This window comes from Martes martes (assembly GCF_963455335.1).
Source record: "Martes martes genome assembly, chromosome: 4".
Lineage (NCBI taxonomy): Eukaryota > Metazoa > Chordata > Mammalia > Carnivora > Mustelidae > Martes > Martes martes.
Genome location: NC_137891.1, coordinates 16239282 through 16258214, shown reverse-complemented (window position 1 = coordinate 16258214; position 18933 = coordinate 16239282). Strand labels below are relative to the sequence as shown.

The 18933-nt window shown below is 44.2% G+C and overlaps 1 protein-coding gene across 1 annotated transcript in view; it reads left to right on the top strand.

Moving 5' to 3' along the window:
• FER1L6 (fer-1 like family member 6) overlaps window positions 1–18933 on the top strand; it is a gene marked incomplete at its 3' end in the record, with an annotated part of 115285 nt that overhangs the window by 74189 nt on the left and 22163 nt on the right. The window contains exons 26-34 of the mRNA XM_080800745.1: window positions 594–811; window positions 2294–2416; window positions 3849–3888; window positions 5049–5158; window positions 6410–6541; window positions 7436–7561; window positions 10983–11110; window positions 15190–15360; window positions 18118–18278. Coding sequence (XP_080656871.1) covers window positions 594–811; window positions 2294–2416; window positions 3849–3888; window positions 5049–5158; window positions 6410–6541; window positions 7436–7561; window positions 10983–11110; window positions 15190–15360; window positions 18118–18278 — 1209 coding nt within the window. The remainder of the gene's footprint in view (window positions 1–593; window positions 812–2293; window positions 2417–3848; window positions 3889–5048; window positions 5159–6409; window positions 6542–7435; window positions 7562–10982; window positions 11111–15189; window positions 15361–18117; window positions 18279–18933) is intronic.

Here is an 18933-nt window from a genome sequence, read left to right as displayed (position 1 = left end):
CTGAGGAATGTTTCTAAGGACTGGATTCTACAGCACAAAATGGAGAGGAGATGACCCTTGGCAAGAAGGGACAGTGTTATGACCTTTTCATTACATCAACAATCCAGTTAGAAGTCTTACAAAGTCCAGGAACCTACCCCTGCTCCCCGATGAGCACATGAAGTCACATGTCCAGAGTCTAGCCTGTAGCTGGGAGCTCACAGACCTCAGGAGCCTCTGACGTTTCCCTGAGTTAACTGGGACTGGGAAAAGATAATCCACACAGAGGACCTGTGCCCTAAACCTTGATATGCATTTTCCTTATGGCCACCATTATTTAAAATAGCTCTGAAGGATCAATAATAAGTACAAGCTTTTATTGATTCCTGATTATGCACCAGAAGGCTTACATCATGCTCTCACTTATCCCTTAGTGAGATGGGTTTTTTCCACCATCATTTTGTAAATAAGGAAAATGAGGGTCAGAGATATTAAGAACTTGCCATACGTGAATCCAGATCTGTCTCGTTCCCGGTACTGGGTCTCTGAAGTGACCACCCTGTTTGGCAGTCCAGTTTCCTGACTTGATGTACTTCCAATTTCAACTCTTTCAGATTTGCCAATAGCCACTGAACCTTCTGGATCCCTTGGCTCCTCCCAGGAACCACCAACAGATCACATCTATGTGGATGTTGAGCCACCTCCTACAGTGGTACCTGACTCTTCCCAGACTCAACTAAGCAGCGTAGTTGATATCCCTGATTCATCTCCTATGCTTGAGCCTGAAGCCAAACCTGCAGCCCAGGAGCCACCCAAAGATGGTAAAGCTAAGGTCAGAATGTAACCCCTCTTCATATCTACAAAGCTTTGCACTGGAGGCTCTAGATACTAATCCTCCCACCTACCAGCTCTGTGACTGTGACCAAGCAACTTCTCGTTTCTGAGCATCCGTTTCCTCATCTGTAGAATGAATATACTGATACCCACTTCACAGCATCACTGTAGAATCAGATAAGCCAATGGATATGAAATTCAAGTGCTAACCAACTGTGACAGCCGTATTTAACTGAACAGAAACTCTTTTCAATTCATTAGCTTGGAAAGACAACCGTTTCTTTATCTAGACCTGTTCCACAAATATTTAGAACCTATTTTGTATGAGGACAAATAAGACAAAAAAAAAAAAAAGACATTCTCTGGAGTCTAAAGAGAAATGGGACTTCTTATCTTTAGCTGAGATTCTGGAAGGCAAGATGGACAAGTACACAAAGAACCATAAGACATGAATGTGATGAATCTTTCTAAGTCATAAATTTCAGTCCAAAATCCTGGTGTATCAACTGATAAAGAAGTAGTCAGTTTTTTAAAAGTCTTGAGGGACTGCCTGCCCAGAACATGGTGAAGGCTGAAATAAAACGCAGAGTAAGGCAGATTAATGGATATCTGTAGGCTGTTCCTAACTTATCTATGCTTAGTGTGACCCTCTATGGCCCCTCAAGGACTTCTCTGTATCCCACCAGCCATGCACCTGCCACTTCCTGTTAGAATTCCCAGCTTCAGTGTGGTTGCCACCATAAAGCTGTGGGCCCCACCAGGTCACAGATGATTTTTTACAGATCTCTGTAGCCTTTGCTCTTGACAGAGCACCTGGAACATTGTAGCTACTCCAGAGATGTCTGAGAGCACATAGATGATGAGTACACGATTAGTCTTTTTTGGGACCACTGTCATTTCCCAGAATGCCTCCTCTCTGCTGTTCATGTATCACAACCTCTCCTCTCCCTTCTTCTCCTGCTTATGTTGTTGGTGTCATTGGCTTGCACCCATTCAAATCAGAAATAATGCTAAAAAGAAATTATCTACATTACATTACTTAATCCTCACAACAGTGACATAGCCAGATAGGATTGTCCCCAGCGGAGGAAAATGAGAATCACAAAATTTATATCAATTGCTTGTCAACTAATGCCTTTTCTGCCATAGCACACTGGATCATGCCTCCCGCCTGTCTCCTCTACTGAATGAAACTTCCCCAGAGTGGGGATTGATTCTCATTCCCCTTACACCACCAGTGTCAGGCACAATACCTCACATCTGTGTGTTTAAATGTTTGCTGAATAAAGGAGCGAATGGATGGGTCGATGGTTAAAGTGTCGTTTACGGAAGTGGTACAGAGAGCTGCAGCTTCAAAAGCTGCTCACACCCTCATCTGCTTCCAAAGGGATCTGGGTGCTCCCTTCTCAGGAGACCTGCCAGTCACTGGCAGACAGATCCCTGAGGCCTCCCTGATAATCCATCCCTCATCCCTTGCCAGGATGCCAGGAAACCTACTCGAAGGTCGACCAAAAGGAGAAAGAGGACCATAGCGGATGAATCTGCTGAAAACGTCATTGACTGGTGGTCCAAATATTATGCCTCCGTGAAGAAAGCACAGAAGGTAGAGTGTCTCCTGGCTGTGACAGTCAAGGGATTGGATGAGAAAACACAGCAGCCTCCACAACACTGTCCCCCACCCCTGCAATCCCATATTATCCCCTTCTAGGTTCTACTATAGTTAGGCCCTACTCAGACAGGATTCTGTTAACTGCAGAAAGGTTCAAAGTCTGGAAGTTTCCAGAATTGAAAAATCCTCATCCTCTGGCTGGAGAGGACCCTAGGACATAGACTCTGTTGTAAATGCTGGAAGGATGTTCCGTCCAGCATGGCATCTAGAGATGTGGCCTCTGTCAGACTCTGAAAGGTCCAGCCATGAGAAAGGGGGTCTCTGGATAGATGGGTGTAGCAATGGGGGCTTCAGGTGCACCTGGAGATACCCCGATCAAAGGGCCCCAGGTCTCCAGCAGGATTCTAAGTTCACATGGGAAGGCAGAGGAGTTGCCTTTGCAAATGGAAATAATGAACAGGTTGCCAGAGCAGGGCCTCATGCACACAGAGCAAGAAAGGGATTGAGGTACAAAACTGGAGAACCACTGGAAAGTGGTAAAGAAATTCAAGCAAAATCTCAGTGACTGAATTTGGTAAAACTTCTCATCCTTGAGTAAACAAGGAAAGGAAAATTAGTCATGTGGTATCACACTTCATTGCATAGAAACTCCTCTGATTCTTTCATTTGTTAAGACCATAGTTTCTTCACCTAGGACTACCCATGAATAGTGATATTATAATTACATAAACAAACCAAACGGCAGTCCCTGTCTCCAAACCCCCTCCTAAAACAGACATTACCACTCCCAGTGAGGGCTCAGCCCTTTCCCCTTGCTCTGCTTAACTTCCCCAGCCCTTAGGATCAACCCAAAGACCCAACGATCCATGGTGCAATGATCCAGAGTGCCAGAAGATAGAACTCATGGTGCTGATTGGGTGAAGCTCTAGGGAGGTGGGAAAGTAGGGGAGAGAGGTAGTGGCTGAGAGGGGGTTGTGTCTGGAGGGCAGGGAAATCTGCTGCTTGCTGGTACTTTTCTTGGGACGCCTATTCTATATGCAAGGTATCTTGCTACAGGCGGTTCCCCGGTCTATCAGTGAAGCTTTGCTTGGAGGCTTCATGGACAGTTTGCATAGTCTTTTAAGATGACATCTCCGAGGGGCGCTTGGGTAGCTCAAAGGGTTAAGCTTCTGCCTTCGGCTCAGGTCACGATCTCAGGGTCCTGGGATCGAGCCCCGCATCAGGCTCTCTGTTCAGCAGGGAGCCTGCTTCTCCCTCTCTCTGCCTACTTGTGATTTCTGTCAAATAAATAAATAAAATCTTTAAAGAAAAATGACATCTCCGAAAATGCAGAAGGCTGAGATGATGGAATAGGAACTGTTGGCTGTCAGGACTCATAAATGAGGCATGGTAGGGTCAATAATCTTATTTCCCTCTTTTCTCAAAGGAAAAGGAGAGCAATCCCAAGGAGAAAAGAGGCAATGCAGGTAAGTTACTTAAGAGTGGAATCTGGCCACTGGGGCAAGAAAATACTAAAAGGAAGCAGTAGGAGGCACACTAGTGTTCCACTCCCTCGATTCCCACATGAGGAACAAGTTCACAAACATGACAACACTCTAAAAAGGTCATGTAGCTGATTTGAGCTGGACAGGGACCAGATCTCAGGTCTTCTGAAGCCAGTTAGTGCTGGAACTCTGGCTCCTGTCTTGGTGTAGAAAGAGCAGAACAAAAGCAGGAGAAAGCTGGCATGATGGGCCAGATCCAGCATGGTGAAATTTAATAGAGGTGACCGGGTTTTAGGTTCCTAACTCGGTTTATGAGGATCAGGTAGATCTGGCTTGGCAGAAGTTCAAATGAAAGAGACCAGGGATTTGAAATGACCACAAACTGGATTCAGGCCAACTGTAGTTTTTCACCTACAATCAACAGTGACAGCGAGTGGTGGGTGCTGTTTGAGGTGATACCGAAAGAAGTAGGAGAACCAGAACTAGGCTCACTCAGTTCCTCAGACCTCTCCTTATTGGCAAATTTAATTCCAAGGCCAGCCTCATGACATTAGCAACAGTATCTTCACTTTGCAGATCATGAAACAGAGGTATAAAGAGATTGATTAGCTAGTTCAAGTTTATATGCTGGAAAAGAGCAGAGCCCAAGGTCTGTCTCAGACCGTGTTTTCCTAGAGACAACTCCTGGAAAATTCCCGAGTAATCTCTCTAATAACATTTGTGACTTGGTGCAAGAACCTTAACATAGCTGAGCCTTAGGTTGCTAAACTAGATGAATCTCAAGTCCCTAAGCAGATCTGAGAGGAGATGTAACTCCAAGCTTTGGAGTCTGTCCGTCTTGGGCTTGTTCTTAGCCAGTTGGATGAATGGGCAACTTCCTTCCTTCTTTCCATCTCTGTGTCTAGTTCAATGAATTCTTACCTTCACCAGGACAGGCCAGCACATTGTCCGGCCCTGGGTATCTGTTGTTACTTCATTGCTCCATGAGTGGCATCTCCTCCCATCCAGCAGCATGTTACTATTTCTTTTTGACAATAAAATCCTGACATATGCAGGAACAAAGGGAAAAAGGGAGCTTGACTTTGTTTCTTCTCATCTCAACAGCGCTGGAAAGTCTAACAATTTCCACTAAATATCCACAGAGGTGAAACCAGATGAAGTGGTGGTAAATATAGATGGGCCAAAGAAGAAGGACAAGATGCTCAAGAAGAAATCCAAAGAAGACGAAATCCCCAACCTGGCTACCTTGCAGGTGTGTGGACACCGCCATGTTGGCCACGGATGGGGTGGGAAGCAATGCAAGCAGGTTCTGTTTGTGCTTCAGTCAATCCTAGTAATGCCTTTGTCTGAACTAACTTACTTTGTCTTCATTATAATCACTGATGCAGAGAAATGAACCTTAACAAGCATGTAAGCCAAGAAAATGGAGCTTGTTACTTTTCTATTGTCTATGTCCTCAAATTAAGAAAGGGCATAACTTGCATCGGTTAGCCTGGATCCAGTAAGGTAATTTGCAGTGGATGAGTTCCCCTTGGCTCACCTCTCAGAGCTTCACATCATCATGTTCAAAATATTATCAAAATAGCAGGAGGTCTTTTTTTAAAGATTTATTTATTTATTTGAGAGAGAAAATGAGAGCGCATGAATGGGGGGAGGGGCAGAAGGGTAGAGAATCCCCAAGAAGACTCCCTACTGAGCATGGAGCCCAAAGTGGGGCTCCATCCCAGGACCCTGAGATCATGACCTGAGCCAAAATCAGGAGTTGGCTGGTTAACTAACTGAGCCACCCAGATGCTCCCAAATAGCAGAAGTTCTAACTGTCACTAAAGTCAGCTCCATCAGACCCATCTTAACATTAGTGAGAGGCTATTAGCTAGAGGCATATTTATGGATATGAAAATTGGGAATATGAAAATTACATATAAGAAATTTAGATAAGTAATTTTGATAGGAAATTTGCATAAGTGATTTAATTATATTATCAAACATAAAACTCAATTCAATTTTGTATTTCTAAATTACATACATATATAACTTCGCATGTGGAAAATTCATGTCTATATGCATGATAATAAAAACAAATATTCTATCATTTCATATGTGTTAAGCATGAGATGCTTAGTGGATGTTTATTGATTTGAATGTCCTCAAAATATTTTAGTGTAGATCCAATAACCAAATGGTATCAATTTACTCTAAAAACTTTCTCATATTTATGGTCATATATTTTTTTAAAATTTTGGTTTAGCTATACTTTTTGGAACTTCAAAGTTTATCCAAAAGGTGTTATGAATTTCAGAGTGGTACTTGGTTCTAGGAATGCTGAGTCAATCATATCCCTTATTTTGCTAAAAATAAGTAAACAGTGTCCTCTTAGATTTTTCCAGTGGGTGTATAACAAGGGTGTATATCAAGGCTGGTTTTGGAGACTCTTGGCATTTCTCATTAAATCAATCCTGGGCCTTCCTTCCTCTGAGCATTCTCTTCTCCTTTCTCCCTGAAGATATATGATGGTGATCTCGAGAGTGAATTTAACAATTTTGAAGACTGGGTGAAAACCTTTGAGCTCCTCAGAGGCAAGTCTACGGAGGATGGCCATGGCCTCGATGGGGACCGCGTCATAGGGAAGTTTAAGGCAAGTTCCAAACCCTTTTATTTGGCTCTCCTATCTGTAAATGCTCAATATGACTCAGTTCTGTTAGTGAGATTGTGGTGTGGGTTATATGTAAGAAAATTCCTTAGTCTCTATGCAAGAGCCTCTCTTGAACCCCACAAGGTCTTCCCTGGTCTTTTGAGATATTTGGCTTGTGGTCAATGAAGCAAGTTGGAACTCAGTCTGATGGGATATAAGGAGACAGAGCTGTTACCTAATAGGATCACTGAATTTTATCTTGCTTTCGTACCTCTGACCTACCAAATAGATGATCTATGCAGACCTACCAATTGGTTGATTAAACTAATCAAACAACACCATTCATACTGGCAGACTCTTGGTGTCAGCATCACCAACCAGTGGTTGTCACTTACTCTGACCTGCTGTATGCTGGTCATTTGGTGCAGAGCAGTGTGTTGGAAATAGCACAGGGACTGCATTTGGCCCCTCTCTGATATTGTAGTACTAACTAGCATCATGATTTTGGACTTGACTCTGTGACACTCCCTGGCAGCATCTGAAAATAGGAATACGGCAGTAAGGTTTGAAGAACATCGTGGGGGAAAGCACCAGCTCAGCTCCCTGTGTGTTAAAGGTCCTCAGTATCCCATCAGATGCTCCTATCCACATTTGTCACCTAAGAGCCCTTCGAGGAGGCTGTTACTGTACCAACACCAATTCAGTGACATACCGTGAAGAAACTCAGATGCAAGCAGTTTCTGTAAACTGCCTGAGGACACCCAGACACAAGGGTGGGACCAACCCAGGTCCTGCTGGGTCCCAGGCTCTGCTCATTTCCCCGGCACTCTGCCTCCTAGGGCTTTTGGTGGGGCATATGACCATCTTGTTTCACTGAGTCAAGCTTTGCCATTCCAGGGCTCCTTCTGCATCTACAAGAGCCCCCCAGATTCCAGCATTGAGGACAGTGGGCAGCTGAGAATCCAACAAGGGGTTCCACCCAACCACCCCGTCAAAGTCCTGATCAGGGTGTACATTGTTGCGGTAAGCCACCCTTGTTTACCCTGAGGGATTGTCTTAATCTGCTCAGGCTGCCATAAGGAAGTACTACAGACTGGGTGAGGTAAAGGACAGAAATTTGTGTCTCACTCTTCTGGAGGCTGGAAGTCCGTGACCAAATTGCCCGCAGAGCTGGTTTCTGGTAAGGTCTCTCTTCGTGGCTTGTCAGTGGCCACCTTCCTACTGTGTTGTCACATGGCCTTACCTCTGTGAGCACACAGGAACATGCGCACGTGCACAGACACAACACACGTATAACAAGAGTGAGTGAAGGAGCAGGAGAATGAGAGAGAGAGAGAGACAGGGAGAGGAGACCTGGTGTCTCTTCCTCTTCTCATAAGGCCACCCATCCTTTTGGATTAGGGCACCACCCTTCTGACCTCATTTAACCTTAATTAGCTTGCTAAAGACCCTGTCTCCAAAGACAGACACATGAAGGATTAGGGCTTGGACACAGAATGTTGAGGACACACACTGCAGTCCATAACAGGGAGTTTGGTTGGTAACATGTACGTTTGCTGGCTTTTCACTTAGGGAAAATAGTTTGCAGGCATATAAGACGGCTCTGCACATCTTCATTTGCTCTCTGTAGTTGCCTGATAGCTGGACACCAAACAGGCCTGGAGCAGAAAGCTCACAGGCAAGAGAGCAGAACCAGGGCCGAGCACGGCAGCTATCGCTGGGAAGTCCTCCCCCGTGGCTCTGCCTCTGCAGTGTCGCAGTCAGAAATTTCAAATCAAATGTATTTCCAAGAAAAACATCATTTCTGCTCTAGCCTTCCTATTTTCTGATAATGAGAGCACTATACTTCTTTTTTCGTTTTTTAAGTTTTTATTTAAATTCCAGTTGGTGACCATACAGGGTAATATTGCTTCAGGTGTACAACATAGGGATTCAATACTTCCACACATCACTGGGTGCTCAGCATGACAGGTGCACTCCTTAATCCCCATCACCTATTTCCCCACCCCCCTACCCACCTCCTCTCTGGGGATCATCTGTTTGTTCTCTGTAGTTAAGAGTCTGTTTCTTGGTTGACAGCACTCTACTTGAATGATGAAATTTTTGGCCTGGTTGCCTGGAAGTCTGGGGCCACATTTGATGTTCAATCAAAGCAAATCTCTCCTGAACCTTTATAGGTTGTGTATTTGTTCATATCCTGCCCTTGGAGTTGATTTTCATAATCCTATTTGATTGTCATAGTCTTATTTTAAACTAAGTTCCTTGTTCTAATTACCTATATCCTTTTTTAGAAACATAAATGATGCATAAACCAAAGATGAAATATTCTTTAATACTAATAAGTTAACTTAAAAATCTTTTAGAGGTACTTGGGGGGCTCAGTTGGTTAAGCAGCTGCCTTCGGCTTGGGTCGTGATCCTGGGATCCTGGGATGGAGTCCCGAGACAGGCTCCCAGCTAAGCAGGGAGTCTGCTTCCCCCTCTCCTTCTGCCTGCTGCTCCTCCTACTTGTGCTCACTCTCTCTCTCTGTCAAATAAACAAATAAAATGTTCTTTAAAAGTTTTAATTTAATAAAACATCCAAAAATGTAAAAAATACTACCACTTAAAAGTTCTTCCAAGAAAGAAATCAAATCTCCCTACCTCTGCAATTTGATCCCCAGAAATAACTTACTTTCTTATGAATATGTAAATACCTCCATATCTATAGTTGACCACTGAACAATGTGGGAGTGAGGTCACCGACCCCCCTTTCAGTTGAAAATCCACATATAACTTTTGACTCCCTCCAAACTTAACTACTAAGAAGCCTACTGTTGACTTGAAGCCTTACCGATAACATTGCCAGTTGATTAACACGTTTTTTGTATTCTATGTATTATATACTGTATTCTTACAGTAAAGTAACCTAGAGACCAGAAAATATTAAGAAAATCATAAGAAAAAGTACATTACAATACTGTATTGTATTTATTGAAAAACACCCCCATGTAGATGGGCCTGCACAGTTCAAACCCACATTTTCAAGAGTCAACTGTCTTTATACTTGTTCACAACCACAGGTAAGTACTTACTTAACAGACTTTTGCTTCATGCATTATATATTGATCTCTTTTTCTCTTAGTTAGTATAACTTGGTCATTTTCCAGATGGGTACTACATTAATTCAAGGAATCACTGGGTGTTCCTCTTCTTTGTAGTAGACACCTACTGTTCCCTTGAATTAATGTAGTACCCGTTTATTCATTCAATCAACAAATACTAAGAAGACCCTGCTCTAGGTCCTAGAGATAATGTAGTAAACAGGACAAATGTCACCCTTGCTCTGAGGGAGATCGCACACTAGCTGAGGGGGGTGTGGAGATTAAGAAAGGACAGGAATAAGGAGAGGAGCACATAAAATTGGGTGATGTGATAAGAGCAAACGGGGAAGGGGTATTTTGGGTTGAGCTCCTCCCTAAGTAATTGACATACAGGTCATTTACAAATGTGACTAGTAAACAATGCTCTCATGAGCGTCCTTGAAAACACAGCTCTGTTTGCTTATGTCGTCTGTCTGTAAGACGGAGTCCTAAAAATGGGATCATTCCTCACTCAGCTCTCATTTCTGCAGAGTTTCTCTGTCTTACCATTCCTCACCGGCCTCCTACCTGGGCCTTCACTTAGAACATGTTTCCTTGGGACGGGTTAAGGCCCAGCTTGTCTGGAAGCAGACCTCACTCTGAGAAACAGACCATCACTCAGCTAGCCCATGCTAAATGCAGGCTTGATGGAGTCATGGATTCAGAGCACATGAGTTGCGGGATGGGCCTTCAGGGCCCCCTCCCCATGATTTTACAGAAAGATCTCGGGGAGGAGACATGGCCTGCCCAAGATCCCTCCAGCATAGGACTAGAACTCAGAGTCATGCCTTCTGGCTCATGTCCAGCATAGTGCTCATTACTCTGTGCCAAGCGCTGTCTTCCACTGGGGAGATGACTCCAGAGAAAGTTCAACTTGAGCAAAGCTGATAACTTTTCTTTCAGCAGCAAAATGAGAGGCTAAAGCAGTGGTTCTTAACCTTGGCTGCACACTGGAATCATCTAGGAAGCTGCTGAAAGTCCCAAAGCTCAGGGCCAATTAAATTAGAATCTGGGAATGGAACTTGGGCATCCATATTTTTTAAAAATCCCAGGTGAGGGGCGCCTGAGTGGCTCAGTGGGTTAAGCCTCTGTCTTCGGCTCAGGTCATGGTCTCAGGGTCCTGGGATCGAGCCCCGCATTGGGCTCTCTGCTCAGCGGGGAGCCTGCTTCCCCCTCTCTCTCTGCCTGCCTCTCTGCCTACTTGTGATCTCTCTCTCTCAAATAAATAAAAAATAAATCTTAAAAAAAAAAAAATCCCAGGTGATCTGAGTGTGCAGCCCATGTTGGGAACCACTGGACCAAAAGAATTTTCTTTCTCTCCAGGCGTTTAATCTCAGCCCCACTGATCCGGATGGCAAAGCGGACCCCTACATTGTGGTCAGGCTTGGACAAACGGAAATCAAAGACCGGGACAAATACATCCCCAAACAACTGAACCCAGTATTTGGAAGGTCAGTGGCCTTCTGGGTCGTGAAGTGCTGTCCTGTGTGTGTTTGGTCCTGCTGTGTTTCTGCGGGGGGTGGTGCATATGCGTGTATGTCTGAGTGAATGTGGCAGGAAGTGGAGAGCTGACCTCTCTCTGCCTGTGGTAATAGCCAGTCAAACTAACCTTCATGGAGAAGCACTAAATTCTTTCCTTGGTCCCTTCAGGAATGTGGAGGTACCTGGTGATTTTCACGCCTATAGTTTTCCAAGAATGGTTTTCTTAGATCTTAAATTTAAGAGGCACCTGAATGGTCATCAGAGTCAGCCTCCTGCCTTTGGACGGAGAGGTTTCCTTTTATAAACAAGCTAAGGGCAGCCCAGAGAGGTTTAGAAGCTTACTCAAGCTCACACAGCTCATGAGTGGGGGAGAAGGGGGCATACCTTTGGTCTTTTGTCTCCTCTCAAAGGGATTTTTCCATCAGATTATGTTGCAGGTGACCCCTGAAGGAAACAGACTGAATTACAGCCTCTGCTCGTGTTGTTTTCCTGCAAAGTTTTTCAACACACATTGCATTTGTGCATGTTTGGGTGCATGAGATGTTCTCCAGTTCACAGCAATCCTACTGCCCTCATTTGTTTTCTAACAGTGTGGGGCACACATTTATATCCCTGTTTGGGTTTGTGTACCTGACTGCTGTTAACTTTGGAGTCAGGTAAACGTGGGTTACATTCTGTCACATATAAGCTGTGTAACTTTATGCAGGTAGGTTAACCTCTCTGATGCCTGTTTTCCTACCAAACAATCGTGACACTTGACTCTCAGTGGCCTCTAAAAGATTAAATATACAGCCCTTAGCACATCGTCTACAGGAGAATGTGTTGACACCCAGAACACATTCGCTTCCTCTGTCTCTCCCGTGATAATCATTTTAGCAATGGCTCCGTCCTAACTCTACTTAATTTCTTTTTTTCTGGAGTAGCAAGGAGGGTGAGGGCAACTCTCCATTAGCCTCGTTTAAATTCATTTACACTTTTGTGATCACTGTGGACCCTCTGACTTTGGACCAGAATGAACCTCTTAACACTTTTTTGCTCCAGAGGAAATGAGGCCATAAATGATCTTGCCTGTTCTGATTAATGAGAATGATTAAAACAACGGTGCCGGGGAGGCCTACCCTTGCTTCCCTGATCCAGAGATGACTTTTATTATTACTTGCTATTTTTGTAGCCAGCACTTCATTTTGCCAAGTGCTTTGTAGTCTCTTTTTCGTTAGGTACTCCCAGCACAGCGCCGTGAGTTAGACTGGCTTTATTACGCTGTTTATGGCTATGGTAAACAGAAGAAGGGGATGATGGAATATTCCCGCCAGCCCCTGGCATTGCAGAGGCTCTGCCAGAAGCCCTCCAGGTGCAGATGCTTTCTTCGATGTGTTTTTAATGGTTACTCGGGGACAGAATTTGCTGGCTCAATCCTGCGTGTTCCAGCAAAGTAGAGGGCTTCTGTCCCTGACCTGGGGGTCTGGGGAAATCCCTATTTGCGACCTCACAGTATGAGGATGTCACAGGCCCCATCCCCCGATGTCTGGCACCTGGCCTGCTTTCCTTTCCTTCAGAGCTTCTGACATAACTTGGTACGTGTCTGTGTTTGTTGGCTGTCTCTCAGCTCCCCACGAGAAGGTAAGCTCCCTTTGAGCCAGGACTTGGTCTAGTCCATCCAGGCTGCATCCCCAGAACAGGACCTGGCACAGAGCGGATAGATGCTCGGCAAGTATTCGGAGAGTGAATGAATGAGTAGATGGACGGACAAACCTTCAGCCAGTTTCCGGTCAGAATTCACAGGCCCCTGTCACTCTGCAACATCTTGAGGTGGTTCACGTCCGCAAACTTTGGTGCTTCCTCGTTTTCTTAATTCGTGACGCCTGGCATACAGACAGTGTATATAATAAATATCATATGGACAAATGAATAAATAAAGAATGAATGAATGAACAACTTTGCTCTGAAGCTTAGAGGTGCTGAATGTTTCAACAAGGCTCAGTTTTATCCACTTCATGAAGCTTTTTCTCTTTTTTGAAGTGATCCCTATGCCCAATATGGGGCTCAAACTCACAACCCCGAGATCAAGAGTCACACACTCTACTGACTGAATCAGACAGATGCCCCAATGTCTTCTTTTTTCTCAATCACCATTGTATCTAGAGATGGGATCTCATTGACACCCAAACTAGTGTAAGTCTAGTTTTCCCCTAGGTGACAAGAAGTCCAGCCATGGTGAGCTGTTTCTGGTAGTTCTTTAATGACAGCTCCAGTGAAAATTCAGGAGAGCTTAATCTGTGAACACCCTGCTTGGGAAGATGGATGAAAGCAACTGGGTCTTCGGTCACCGTTGCCAGGGTGGTTAAGCACATAACAAGTCCTCCTGGGTGGCAGCAGCCGTGCGATGGCCAACCTCAGAGACAGTGGCTAGAGGCTTCCTTGTGAGAGACCTCCAGAGTACCAAGCACTATCTGGAATTTACATCTGGGTGCCCCAGGCAATGCTCTGCCTCCTCATGGAGGCACATCCGGATGGAGGCACAGCCATATCTCTGGCCTGGTAGAGCTGCCTCAGTCAGTTACAGTCCATGGAGCTGGCGTATCTCTGCTTCTTTCTCTCGGGGAGGCTCCATTGGCCGGGGGGCTGTGCTAGGATTGTAGTCTCTGCCACTGGAGAGTGAGAGCCGGGGCTAAGTGGGTCTGACCACAAGGGTAGCAGCCCAGACAGGCCTGCGGACATGGAGGGAAATCATGGGCCTTCCATTCTCCCTTTCTGCCCACCTCCTCATGGTCCCTCACTCACAGGCCGGCCCACCACACCTGTCCCGGGGCAGCTGGAGTTAGGAAGAGCTGGAGAACACTGGTGTGCTTTTTCTTTTCTTTTCAAGAAGACATTTCCCTAAATTCACTCAGAATTTACTTCTTTTTTTTCCTCCAAGTTTTTATTTTGTTATTATTATTATTATTATTATTATTTTATTTAAATTCCAGCAAGTTAACATACAGTACAATATTAGTTTCAGGTGCAGAATTCAGTGATTCCTCCCTTACATACAGCACCCAGTGCTCAGCGGTACAGGTGCCCTCCTTAACTGTCTTCTGTAATGCTCAGCAGCACGGATAACGCATTGTGCCAGGAAATCCCACGGCACTGCTTTTCCTTTCAACACCTTGCCCTGATGTGGTATCATGGAAAGAGCTCAGAACTAGCGGGGTCAGGGACCTGGTACTTACCCTAGTTCTGCCTGATTTATGGTCTAGGCAAGTCACTTCTGCTCTCTGGATTTCAGTTTCCCTACTGCAAAATGAAGGGATTGGATACGGTGATTCTTGAGATCCTTTCCAGTTCGGGGAGACATTCATTGCTTACTCTGTGCAGGGGAAGCCAGGGCTCCAGCAATGCAGAGATGAAGGAGGCAGGTCTCGTGGTCGAGGAGCTCAGAATTTTGCAGAGATGGCATTGCAGTCCTACAATTCTGTTTTCGGGATTTTTAGTCTTCAAAAGGCTTTCCATTTAAAACAAACTCAGCTGACATCCCCCCATGAAGCAACAAGGGAGGGGAAAGGGAATGATAATTTATTGGGCACCTGTTGAATACTTGCAAGCTAGATGTACACTTTGTATAAACAATCTCACACTTAGAGATCATGCTATATTATAAAGAAGACATATTGATCCCCATTTACACATAAGGAGGCTGAGCGGGATGAAATAACTTTCCCAAAGTTTTACACCCGGGAAGGTGCAGATTCAAATCCAAAATTGGTAATCAGTTCTGCTGGAGACCAAACCCCCAGGTTTTTCATACCCACCTTGCTGTCACCCTAGATGAAGACTATGGGACGTGGTCCACAGAAGAGGGGATTATTGGCTACTGGAAATTGACAGCAGAATTGGAAATAGAATCTCAATGAATCATTAAACCAAATAAATATCTACTAAATATTCACTGCGTTGCTGAGTGTTTAGTGAGTTCCTATGAACTGCAGGCTAGCTAGAAGCAGACTGGGGAGATGTTCCCCATGTAGCCAGGTGTTGTAGATTCCTAATGTCTCTACTTGGACCACAGGTCATTTGAGATCCAGGCCACATTCCCAAAGGACTCCCTGCTCTCCATCCTGATCTACGACCATGACCTGATCGGGACAGATGACCTCATTGGGGAGACCAGGATCGACCTGGAGAACCGTTTCTACAGCAGACACCGAGCCATCTGTGGCTTGCAGAGCCAGTACGAGATGTAAGTACTTCCTGGGTCAGGGGAGCACTGCCGGGCCAGCCCAGACTCAGCTTGAATGTCTCACAGACTTTCCAGTTCAGCAGGGCTGTTTGGGAAAACTATTCCCTCCAGGGTGGTTGAGGTTGGGGAGGCACTGATTTAGAACCCAGGTCAGGTTCTTCAAGACTCAAGAGCTGAGTTAACACATTCACTTAAAGGGGTAGCCTGGGTGGGCGGAATTTCCTGGTGAGGAGTGGTATTAGAAGAAGAATGATTAATAGTACACAAATGCCAATATCCCAGTGAATTATAATGAACACTCACGTGTACTTATGATATACTGAACACTGTACTTCATTCAGTTCTCTCAAAACCCATTGAGGTGTTATCCCTATCTTACAAAGAGGAAGGAATGGACCAGCTCTCACTCTTTACAATGATTTTGAACCCTGCTTCATCAAAAAATTTTTTTGAAAGATTTTATTTATGTAGTTGAGAGAGAGCACACACATGATCAGGGAGAGGAGAGAGGGAGGAGCAGACTCCTTACAGAGCAGGGAGCCTCATGTAGGGCTCAATTCCAGGACCCCGAGATCATGACCTGAGCCAAAGATAGTGACTTAACTGACTGAGCTACCCAGGCACCCCTCTGCTTCATTTTAAAATATAGACTACTAGCTTTATTTTTTTTAAGTGTATTTTATCTGGTAGCTTAAGAAAAAGATAAAAATCTTAAGAATTTCAGCCAGGAAGAAAAATTCATTAGATTTCCATGGTATAACTTTAGAAATGCTTTTCTTGAATATAAAATAATATATATTCATTGCAGAAAATTGAGGAAATACAGGAAGTATAAAATTATGCTCAAATTATTCTACCCAGACATAACTTACATAAAAATTTCTTAATTATTTCCTTTTGATTTTTTTTTCTATGCTGTTTTCCTTTGAAGTTGGCTCACACGACCCATGCCATTTTTGTAAGCTGCTTCTGGCAACTATCCCTATATCTTAAGCATTCTGTAGTGTCTTTAAGTGTTTTTTGAAATCATTATTTTGGTAGCCTAGAAATCCAGTTTGGTTTTGGGGACTCGTGTGAATGTATAAGCCCCCTTAGGTATTTACATTCCTAAGTAACAGAGAAAGTGCCATTAAGAGAATGATGAGTTATTCTCACTCTGAAGTCAGGGGAGGAAGTCATGGGCAAAGATGGCGCCTCTTCTGTTCAGAAGAATTTCTTTCTTTCTAAGAGATTTTATGTATTTATTTGACAGAGAGATCACGAGTAGGCAGAGAGGCAGGCAGAGAGAGAGAGGAGGAAGCAGGCTCCCTGCTGAGCAGAGAGCCCTATGTGGGGCTTGATCCCAGGACCCTGAGATCATGACCTGAGCCGAAGGCAGAGGCTTAACCCACTGAGCCACCCAGGCGCCCCTAGAAGAATTTCTGACAGTGGAACCACCAGGGAGCAGAACAGTTTAGTCAAGGGAGTTGTAAACTTTGTTCAGTAAATTTTTTTAAATAGATGAGAGCAAACAAACAAGCAAGCAAACAAAACCAAAACGAAAACCAAAGCACCTATTTGTGGGGAAGCCTGTATATGTGTGGCTCTGGGCATGGCTCGGATGAACTTTTCAGGGTCCTCATGTCTCTGGCACAAGGTAGGAACACTGAACACTGCTTTATAGTTAAGTTTTGATTTATTTAAGTACTTAAATAAATTAAATTCTGGTGAATCCTGTGTCCCAGTAAGCAGAGAAATCCAAGCTTGTCTTGTTCATGGCTCATGGGGAGCATTTCATTGTAACTTAATATTTTTTTTTTTTAATTTTATTTATTTGACAGACAGATCACAAGCAGGCAGAGAGGCAAGCAGAGAGAGAAGGGAGGAAGCAGGCTCCCCGCTGAGCAGAGAGCCCGATGCGGGGCTCGATCCCAGGACGCTGGGATCATGACCTGAGCCGAAGGCAGCGGCCTTAACCCACTGAGCCACCCAGGCGCCCCTAACTTAATATTTTTTAAAAACAGCTAGTGTTTAAGGGAAGAAGGGGTTGGAAATATTTAGAAACAAACCACTAGGAAAATCACTGATTAGAGAAACAGCACATCTAGACTCTCCACCTGTGACATGAGTCTCCAATATGATTTTGGTGGGGGAGGAGAGGTGAGGAAAGAAGCAGAGTAATTGAAAGCCTGATCTAGGCTTTCCTCTTAGAAATAACAGTCAGATGGCTCTTTTGCGGACAGAATGAAGTTAAACAGGAACTGCATGCAAAGAAATCCAGACCGACAGAAAGCAGACAGTTGACTGCCAAAGGCTGAGGGGGTTGAGGAATAAGGAGCAACCACTTAATGGGTCCAGGGTTTTCTTTTGGGGTGATGAACAATTTTTGGAACTAGGGAGAGGTAGTGCTTTTACAACATTGTGAATGTACTATATGCCACCGAATTGGTTCATTTTATGTTATGTGACTGTCATTTCAATTTTGTTTCAAGGTACTTTTCTTTAACACACACACACACACACACACAATCAGCAAAGTATTTTTCTGTGATGCTACTCAGAAGTCTTGCCTTTCATTCAAGCATGCAGACCACAGAGGTATTAACCAGAAAAGAGAGAAAACAAAAGAAAAAACATTAGCCCCAAGTGCATAGAATGGCAAGAAATCTGATGGAAATCACTGATCATACTTAGGTGGTCCTTTTAATAACTACTTTAAAGTGTGTCCTCCCAGGGAAAGGCAGGCCTCACCCCACCCATCCTTCCCTCTCTTTCCAGAGAAGGATACAATGCCTGGAGAGACACTTCCAAACCCACTGAAATCCTCACAAAGCTCTGCAAAGACAAGAAGCTGGATGGACCCTACTTTCATCCTGGGAAAATACAGATAGGAAATCAGGTCTTTTCTGGAAAAACAGTCTTTACGGAGGAGGACACTGGTAACTCCCACAACACATCCTGCTGACGTTGTTCTCGTTTTGAAAAGCCGGCTTCTGGTGGTATTTGTGGCTGGGGAGAATGGCCAACTATTGTACAGTAATCATGCCCCTGGTAGAAAATTTGGACAAGAAAGGAGGATAATGAAAATCACTCAGAATCCCCAAATTCAGAGATAAGCATGCTGCTTGCTAGTATATCTCCATACTCTGTGTGTGTGTGTGTGTGTGTGTGTGTGTGTGTGTGTGTGTATGAGAGAGAGACATAACTGGAAGTGTGCCATATACAGTTTTGTATCCTGCTTTTTCTATTTCCAAAAGATTATAATGATTTTCTTTGTTCTTTGAGACTGTCATTGATAATATTTGTTTTTTATGGCTGTGTCACTTATGTACATTGTGTTCATTGTTTTTTGTAGTGACACTACGATATGGTAAAGTCCCTTATACATATATTTGCACATTTCTGATATTTCTGTAGTGTATATCACACAAATAGGATTGTTGTGTTGCAATGTAGGCAGTAACCTTAAAATGAATATGATATAAAATAAATCATTAGACACAGCCCAAATTACCCCCCACAGATGTGATACCAACAATTCTTATTTTAGCACCAAGAAGCAGATTTTCCATATAAGCCTCGTGGGACATACCA